Source organism: Sprattus sprattus (assembly GCF_963457725.1).
Source record: "Sprattus sprattus genome assembly, chromosome: 16".
Classification (NCBI taxonomy): Eukaryota; Metazoa; Chordata; class Actinopteri; order Clupeiformes; family Clupeidae; genus Sprattus; species Sprattus sprattus.
Window position 1 is genome coordinate 1,212,800 of NC_137914.1, and position 10,000 is coordinate 1,222,799.

The 10,000-nt window shown below is 47.8% G+C and overlaps 1 protein-coding gene across 1 annotated transcript in view; it reads right to left on the reverse strand.

Moving 5' to 3' along the window:
* Positions 1–1,254: 1,254 nt before the first annotated feature.
* aldh6a1 (aldehyde dehydrogenase 6 family, member A1) overlaps positions 1,255–10,000 on the reverse strand; it is a 19,754-nt gene continuing 11,008 nt past the window's right edge. Inside the window, exons 8-12 of the mRNA XM_080854398.1 lie at positions 7,582–7,771; positions 5,969–6,150; positions 5,057–5,236; positions 4,538–4,636; positions 1,255–2,177 (exon numbers count right to left, since the gene is read on the reverse strand). Coding sequence (XP_080710524.1) covers positions 2,073–2,177; positions 4,538–4,636; positions 5,057–5,236; positions 5,969–6,150; positions 7,582–7,771 — 756 coding nt within the window. The 3' untranslated portion in view covers positions 1,255–2,072. The remainder of the gene's footprint in view (positions 2,178–4,537; positions 4,637–5,056; positions 5,237–5,968; positions 6,151–7,581; positions 7,772–10,000) is intronic.

Consider the following 10,000-nt stretch of genomic DNA (forward strand, 5'->3'; position numbering starts at 1 on the left):
CGGTTCTGGTGTGTGCTGTGTCTTGCGTAGTCCACGTTACTACAGAAAACAGTGAAATGTGTTGAATGGGGCAACACGGAGGGCTTCAGGAACGTATTGAGCGCTTAATATCTAAACACTCTAGTAACACTAGGCCTATACAATATAAGCAATGTTCGTGAAGTTCACAAATAAAGTTGTACAAATGCCAAGATGTTTTCGTGTCATGGGCACATTCTATAGTTGAGATTTAAACTCTAGCTGTTTTTTCCCTCCACGATGTAAACATACGGTTTCTGCGGTTTGAGCACAAAGTTCCCAACAGATCTTATCCTCAGTATCTTTAAGACTGTTATTGCTTTTATGTTAAAAAAGGTGTCATCAGCGTTGTCCTCCTTGAGTTAACACTGCTTAACTGTGTGTAATGATAGGGTGGATTACAAAGTGGAATTTCTGACACAGCAAAACAAATAGCTTCGCGTCGTGCCTAACAACTCCCCTTACCTGTTCTAAAATCAGCGCAAACCACGGCCTCTTGGGGCTTATTGCTTACTTGTTTGCCACTGAGTACGCAAAAACCACTTGGTTGATTTTCATGAAACTTGGTGGTGGCGTGTAACATGGGCCAGGGAAGAACCCATTACATTTTGGACTGGATCCAGGAGTTATTCTTCACTGTCGTTAACATTGCATATTGGCCTTATATGCTTTCTAGTAACTTGATTGCAGCGGAGAGCGCAGCAAGCGGTTGCTGGTTTAGAAGTCGGATCCTTGGGGATTCTTCTGATGGATTGTCAAGCGCACGGGACTCCAGTTCCTTAGAAAAGGAAATGTTCCTGTGGTTGAAACAGCGTTGAAGGATAACAGTCCCTCAGGTAAACTATCTTTTTAAGGATCTGCATATCTTGCTGAGCTCTAGATTAAATCTCACCCAAATCTGAGCGCCCCCAGACATCAGCTCTCACCACATAAATCACTTAAAATAAAAATAATAATACATTTACTGTGAACTGTCAACTTTGTATAACAACTTGTTTGACTGGCCTATTCTTGTCCACAAAATCATCAAATTCCACTTCAGATCTGACAAGGTGGAGGTGTTTAGAGATTACATAATCAAAGACCAGAAAAATTAACTTTTATAGTCCCCAATGCAGACTGCTTTTAGCACCTTATTTCCCCACACGTCTGCAGTTCTGACCGCACCCCAGACATAGCTGTTGACTTGCATCTTCAGACACTACAACCCACAAAACAGGGAACTTACATCTTCCATTCCGTCACAAAGTATTTTATTTGTGGATCAAAACGCCACTTGATCATGCTCTATTTGCAGCTGGTATCTCAGAAAAACATTTGAAAAATTTCAAACAAACATTCAATCAAAAAATAAAAGATCACTCACTCACAGCCTAACCTACACGTTGAAAATGCCTACAAGGGAAGTCCACCCATGAACATCAGTACAGTTTTACATATGCTGTGGGAAACTTGTATTTACTGGTGGAATAAGGACAGTTCAGACAGAACTAGAGCTCAGTGTCTGGGTGAATCATGTAGTTACAGTGTGAACTAGTGCCAATCCAAACGGTGTGCTTCTGAGGAAGAGCACACAATTATGTGCAATACTTGTCAATGTACTGAAGGGGGCGCTGCTACAACAGAGAGACTAAGGCGAAGCACTCAAGCAGGTGAATCTGCACTAATGACTGTCCACAGGGAAATAGATGCAGATGTGGATTACAACCACTGTGCATCAAACACAATGACACCTGCTAACAGCATCACTCATAACCATCCCCACAAGATGACACGCACACGCAATACACCCCCTTCTCTCCCCAACACACACACACACAGACACACACACACAGATGTAGTTGCATGTCCATATACACACACACACACTTGCATGTCCATCTGCGCGCACACACACACACACACACACACACACACACACACACACACACACACACTTGCATGTCCATCTACACACGCACACACACATGTACTCGTTGCATTTCGTTCCGTGTTCTTTGAGTTTTAAGGCATGTCAGTAGTAACAACAGAGGAGGGCTGTTCCCATGGCTACATTAGCGGCCCATCGTTGGCATGGTAACAGCGGGAGTCTTGAGCGTGGCGTCCTCCGCCTTCCACTGGGATGTAATCGTCTTGATCTGAGTGTAGAACTGGATGCCCTGTGGAGCACAGATTAGGTTCCATCAGCTGAGACCTTCATACCATAGACATAGATCATCTATATACAGTATGTCTATGGTTCAAATGACCCACAGCCACAGCTGTTGGACGGTCCTAGCCACACTGCTTAGCATTTAGTTGTCCCTCTAGTTGTTGTTATTTGCTTAAGGCAAGATCAATTTACCGTATTTTTCCTCGAAGCTGCATACATTCTTATTTACTGCATTAATTGCACATGAAATTACTGAAAATAAGCCTTCATGTTAAAATGGCAACTTCTTCTTTTGGCCTGATGGTGGTAGAACGGTATGCACAGTCCGTCTTGACAACAAGAAAAAATATTAATTAATTAATTAATTAATTATTAAGTATATTTTTAAAAATCGATTGACCGCAGGAATTTCATTAAAGTTCAGTCGTATAATTAAGTTTACACCTCAAAAAGCACATTCCAGGGCACAGTTACACTCATCTGGTGCCAGACGTGTAATGGTCTGACAACCGCACTGAAGTTAGCTCGCAATTAGACTTTCACTTGACATTCACACCCTAGTTGGACCTAGAACTTCTCATTAAAATGGCCTACCAGCACAGAATCAGACATTTTGATTGGGGGGGGGGGGGCATCAGTAGAACTTATATATTGGGATTTTATTCTATTTTATCTTATTTTCAATTTTTTGTCAATGTTATGTTTGATATATATGTTAATTCATTTTTTAAGTAATTTGGCCATTTTCGCTCTGCCAGGGGGACTGCCAATGGAAATTAACCTTTTGGCAACAATTGGGTGCATTTACATTTTGGTGTTTATTAATGTACACTTTCCCTCTTCATCAAATAAACAAACTGAAACTGAAAGAAATGCACAGGTGTACAGGCTGTGGATGGAAGTCTGTACACGTGTACACGCTGTGAATGGAGGACTGAGATATAGACTTGGACACACTGTGGATGGAGGACTGATGGGTAAAGTACCAGTCAAAAGTTTGGACACACCTTCTCATTTTTTGAGAAGTTTTTTCTTTACTTTTATTATTTTCTACATGGTAGATAACACTTTTTTTGTTTAGTGTTCTTTTGTAGTTTAAATGTCTTCAGGATACATCTACAATGTAGAAAATAATAAAAGTAAAGAAAAAACACTTCTCAAAAAAATTAAAGGTGTGTCCAAACTTTTGACTGGTACTGTACACTTGTAAACACTGTGAATGGAGGACTGTACGAAGAGGGAAACCTGACATGGTTTGGGAACGCAGTATTTGAACAGAAACGTTTACCAATGACAGTCGATCACTCAAGAGCCTAAAGTAGGGGCTCCGGCAGCAGGGAAAACCTCACGCAGCAAAGCATGAGTTTATAAGTGCCAAGGCACAGGCACAATAATCGTCTCTCAACGCTCACAGACGAGAGGAGAGACGAGATGAGGTGAGCCGAAACGAGAGGAGAGGCAAGACGAGAGGAAAGGAGAGGAGAGGAGGAGGAGTGGAGAGGAAAGGAGAGGAGAGGAGAGGAGACGCACCACATAAGCAGGAGAGAAAATCCCAGTGTGAGATTGGCCACAGGCAGAATGACTGTCTCTTAATAACTGCCGTCTTTAAGGAGCAGATGGCAGGTTTTACATCTGGCTTTCTGTTTAGCTTCACAGACGAGAGGAGAGACGAGATGAGACGGGGCGAGACGAGAGGAGAGGCAACACGAGAGGAGAGGATAGGAAAGGAGAGGAGATGCACCACATAAGCAGCAGAGAACACACACACATCAGCATTTCCTGCTCTGAATTCTGTCGACCACCCTCTGCTTCAAGCATCCGTTTTTTTCCGACTTTACTTTATTCCGCTTATTATACGGTTACTTGCCAAAACGATAGAAGACATTCCTTCAAGATACCTCTTGATAATGTTTTTGTTGCCGTTTTGTGACTTCCGATAAGAAAAAATATATTTCACACAAATAGAAAGTTTCAGGTGTTGCGTAGCAACCCATTACTTGCTGACTTCATATTACTATGACTTTCTGTTATTCCATATTCCCGGAGGACGTTTGACTGACTTAATTAAGGCCAAGAATGTTCATCCTTCATCAGGACCAACATGACGTGTGCAATCCCCGCCACCACCTGTGAATTTACCACCTAGGCTTCAACATATCCGAAGGGTGTTTTAGAGATCCTGAATAGGTTGGCATGAGTAGGTGTTTGCCAGTTAATAGGTTGGCATGAGTAGGTGTTTGCCAGTGAATAGGTTGGCATGAGTAGGTGTTTGCCAGTGACCAGGCCAAGGTTGGCATGAGTAAGGGTTTGCCAGTGACGGGGCCAAGGTTGGCATGAGTAGGTGTTTGCCGGTGCCAAGGTTCTCACCTGCTTGCCGTAGAAGTTGGTGTCTCCACGGAAGGAACCTCTGGATCCCGTGAAGGAGAACATCGGGAGAGGAACCGGAATGGGAACGTTGACTCCAATCTGCAGAGAGGACAGATGACAATAATGCATGTCATTGTGTGTGTGTGTGTGTGTGTGTGTGTGTGTGTGTGTGTGTGTGTGTGTGTGTGGAACTGGAAAAGAACACCTTGCGTGAATGCCCTTATTAAACTACAACTCGTGTGAGTGTGTGTGTGTGTGTGTGTGTGTGTGTGTGTGTGCTTCTAACATTTTAAAAAGTTTGGCAAACTGTACACTATGGTGCTGATTGTTTCTATAGCCTTCACCTAAATATTCTATTTGAGGATGAGATGTTTTAGCTGAGGAAAATAATTATATCAAACTGAAACTCGCCATCCTATATATATAGTTTAATACATGTGTTGTATGTAAATGTGTGTATTTCATGGGTTTTTCCCCAGTGGTTTTGATCTAGGTCCCAGAATGCAGTGCTCATCTCACCTGACCCACGTCCACCTCGTTGGTGAATTTCCTGGCTGTAGCGCCGTTGTTGGTGAAGATGGCGGTGCCGTTGCCGTAGGGATTGTTGTTGATCATGGTGATGGCTTCGTCCAAACTGTCAGCCTCCAGCACCACCAGAACCGGCCCAAAGATCTCCTCGGTGTAGCACTTCATGTCAGTCTGTAGAGATAATCAATAATCACTGATCACTTCATGGCAGTCTGTAGATAGGCCACACATAATCAATAATCACTTCATGTCAGTCTGTAGAGATAATCAATAATCACTGATCACTTCATGACAGTCTGTAGAGATAATCAATACTTCACTGATCACTTCACTGATCACTTCATGTCAGGCGGTAGATAGGCCACACATAATCAATAATCACTTCATGTCAGGCGGTAGATAGGCCACACATAATCAATAATCACTTCATGTCAGGCTGTAGATAGGCCACAGATGATCAATATTCACTGATCACTCATTCAGGCTGTAGATAGGCCACACATAATCAATACATCACTGATCACTTCATGTCAGTCTGTAGATAGGCCACAGATAATCAATATTCACTGATCACTTCATGGCAGTTTGTTGATAGGCCAAATATAATCAATACTTCACTGATCACTTCACTGATCACGTCACTGATCACGTCACTGATCACTTCATGTCAGTCTGTAGATAGGCCACACATAATCAATAATCACTTCATGTCAGTTTGTAGATAGGCCACAGATAATCAATATTCATTGATCACTTCATGGCAGTTTGTAGATAGGCCACAGATAATCAATACTTCACTGATCACTTCACTGATCACGTCACTGATCACGTCACTGATCACGTCACTGATCACTTCATGTCAGGCTGTAGATAGACCACCCATAATCAATACATCACGCTCACCGTTACGTTGCCAATGATGGTGGGGCCCACGAAGTTGCCTTTCTCGTAGCCTTTCACCCTCACACTGCGCCCGTCCAGCAGCAGCTTGGCGCCCTCGTCCACGCCACTCTGGATCAGGCTGTTGACCCGGCCCTTGGCCTCGGGCGAGATCAGAGGCCCGACGTCGGCACCGGGCTGGTCACCTAGCAACCGGGGAGAAACCAAGGAAACGGATGTTTGATTGGTTTGACAGGTGTTACACGTTCAGCAGCACCATTTTAAGTGCATTTTGCTGGAAGCCGTTTTATATACACACACACACACACACACACACACACACACACACACACACACACACACACACACACACAGACAGACAGACACACAGACACACACAACACAAGTGACTATAGTCACATGCAGCTACAACCTTTAACCTTTTAATGGTCTAAATCTGACTTTTTACATTACAGTTCTCTGCTTCAAGTCTTTGGTTGTGGCCACCTCAGATTTTAGTTCTTTACTAGGTCAAATAGCCAAATGTTTGAGTGAATTGTGCTGAGACTGACATTTGGACAAAGATACAGTCGGAATCCCAGACACTTTTTGTCAAATTTGCGTATGGTGTTCCTACACAGTCCTGGCTCTGTAAAGGGGAAACGATCATAGAGGCTCGATAAATCCCTGCCAATCAACACGGAGCTTCAGGACCATGGAAGAGAGTGTAATTTGATTTGGGCTAATTGCTACAACACTAAGGGGAAGACTCGGTGATCAGGTTTTTTAAAGCAAGTCTGACAGGAAGGCTTTATACAATAGCTCTGTGTGTGTGTGTGTGTGTGTGTGTGCAAACATGATACTCAGGTTTTGAAAGGAAGTCTGACAGGCTTAATTCATTAGCTCTCTAGGCAAGGCCACGCTATGAGTGCAGCATGAGGGAGTGTGTGTGAGCCTGAGTGTTTATCTACCTTGACACTCAGTGTGTGAGTGTGTGTGTGTGTGTGTGTGTGCGTGCGTGCGTGCGTACGACTGTTTACCTGCATTGACGCGCAGGTTCCTGGCATGTGAATGTGTGAGTGTGAGTGTGTGTGCGTGCGTGCGTGCGTGCGTGCGTGCGTGCGTACGACTGTTTACCTGCATTGACGCGCAGGTTCCTGCCATGTGAATGTGTGAGTGTGTGAGTGTGAGTGTGAGTGTGAGTGTGAGTGTGAGTGTGAGTGTGAGTGTGAGTGTGAGTGTGAGTGTGAGTGTGAGTGTGAGTGTGAGTGTGAGTGTGAGTGTGTGTGTGTGTGTGTGTGCGTGTGTGCGTGTGCGTGTGCGTGTGCGTGTGCGTGTGTGTGTGCGTGTGTGCGACTGTTTACCTGCATTGACGCGCAGGTTCTTGGCGTGTGTGCGCGTGTGTGTGTGTGTGTGTGTGCGTGTGCGTACGACTGTTTACCTGCATTGACGCGCAGGTTCTTGGCGTGTGTGTGTGTGTGTGTGTGTGTGTGTGTGTGTGTATGTGCGTGCGACTGTTTACCTGCATTGACGCGGAGGTTCTTGGCGTGTGTGTGTGTGTGTGTGTGTGTGTGTGTGTGTGTGTGTGTGTGTGTGTGTGTGTGTGTGTGTGTGTGTGTGTGTGTACGACTGTTTACCTGCATTGACGCGCAGGTTCTTGGCGCGGTCCACCAGCTCGGGCAGCCAGTCTCTGCTCTCTCCCACCAGGATGGCCGTGCTGAGAGCCATGCAGCGTTGCCCCGCCGCCCCGAAGGCCGCGCCCACCAGCTGGTTCAGCGTGTTCTCCTTGTTGGCGTCGGGCATTATCACGCCGTGGTTCTTGGCCCCCTGAACACACACACACACACACACACACACACACACACACACACACACACACACACACACACACACACACACACACACACACACACACACACACACACACACACACACACACACACACACACACACACACACACACACACACACACACACACACACACACACACACACACACACAGAGAGAGAGACAGACTCATGATCAATGCTCATTCAGTGCACAGGCAGGGGCTCAATTCCATCTCAAACATCCAATTCACACGTCTAAACCATCCCGTTTGTCTGAGCAGGGGCTAACGCTAACCCACCTGTCTGAGCAGGGGCTAACGCTACACCCACCTGTCTGAGCAGGGGCTAACGCTAACCCATCTGTCTGAGCAGAGGCTAACGCTAACCCACCTGTCTGAGCAGGGGCTAAAGCTACACCCACCTGTCTGAGCAGGGGCTAACGCTAACCCACCTGTCTGAGCAGGGGCTAACGCTAACCCACCTGTCTGAGCAGGGGCTAACGCTAACCTACCTGTCTGATTAGGGGCTAACGCTAACCCACCTGTCTGAGCAGGGGCTAACGCTACACCCACCTGTCTGAGCAGGGGCTAACGCTACACCCACCTGTCTGAGCAGGGGCTAACGCTACACCCACCTGTCTGAGCAGGGGCTAACGCTACACCCACCTATTTGAGCAGGGGCTAACGCTACACCCACCTGTCTGAGCAGGGGCTAACGCTACACCCACCTGTCTGAGCAGGGGCTAACGCTACACCCACCTGTCTGATCAGGGGCTAACGCTAACCCACCTGTCTGAGCAGGGGCTAACGCTAATGTATCTGTTAGAAGAGGTTCTCACCATGTTGGACTGCACCCTCTTGCCATGCTTGGAGCCCTGCTAACGCTACACCCACCTGGCTGAGCTGGGGCTAACGCTAACCCACCTATCTGAGCAGGGGCTAACGCTACACCCACCTGGCTGAGCAGGGGCTAACGCTACACCCACCTGTCTGAGCAGGGGCTAACGCTACACGCACCTGTCTGAGCAGGGGCTAACGCTACACCCACCTGTCTGAGCAGGGGCTAACGCTAACCCACCTGTCTGAGCAGGGGCTAACGCTACACCCACCTGGCTGAGCAGGGGCTAACGCTACACGCACCTGTCTGAGCAGGGGCTAACGCTAACCCACCTGTCTGAGCAGGGGCTAACGCTAACCCACCTGTCTGAGCAGGGGCTAACGCTACACGCACCTGACTGAGCAGGGGCTAACGCTACACGCACCTGACTGAGCAGGGGCTAACGCTAACCCACCTGTCTGAGCAGGGGCTAACGCTACACCCACCTGTCTGAGCAGGGGCTAACGCTACACCCACCTGGCTGAGCAGGGGCTAACGCTAACCCACCTGTCTGAGCAGGGGCTAACGCTAACCCACCTGTCTGAGCAGGGGCTAACGCTACACGCACCTGTCTGAGCAGGGGCTAACGCTACACGCACCTGACTGAGCAGGGGCTAACGCTAACCCACCTGTCTGAGCAGGGGCTAACGCTAACCCACCTGTCTGAGCAGGGGCTAACGCTAACCTACCTGTCTGATTAGGGGCTAACGCTAACCCACCTGTCTGAGCAGGGGCTAACGCTAACCCACCTGTCTGAGCAGGGGCTAACGCTACACCCACCTGTCTGAGCAGGGGCTAACGCTACACCCACCTGTCTGAGCAGGGGCTAACGCTACACCCACCTGTCTGAGCAGGGGCTAACGCTACACCCACCTATTTGAGCAGGGGCTAACGCTACACCCACCTGTCTGAGCAGGGGCTAACGCTACACCCACCTGTCTGAGCAGGGGCTAACGCTACACCCACCTGTCTGATCAGGGGCTAACGCTAACCCACCTGTCTGAGCAGGGGCTAACGCTAATGTATCTGTTAGAAGAGGTTCTCACCATGTTGGACTGCACCCTCTTGCCATGCTTGGAGCCCTGCTAACGCTACACCCACCTGGCTGAGCTGGGGCTAACGCTAACCCACCTATCTGAGCAGGGGCTAACGCTACACCCACCTGGCTGAGCAGGGGCTAACGCTACACCCACCTGTCTGAGCAGGGGCTAACGCTACACGCACCTGTCTGAGCAGGGGCTAACGCTACACCCACCTGTCTGAGCAGGGGCTAACGCTAACCCACCTGTCTGAGCAGGGGCTAACGCTACACCCACCTGGCTGAGCAGGGGCTAACGCTACACGCACCTG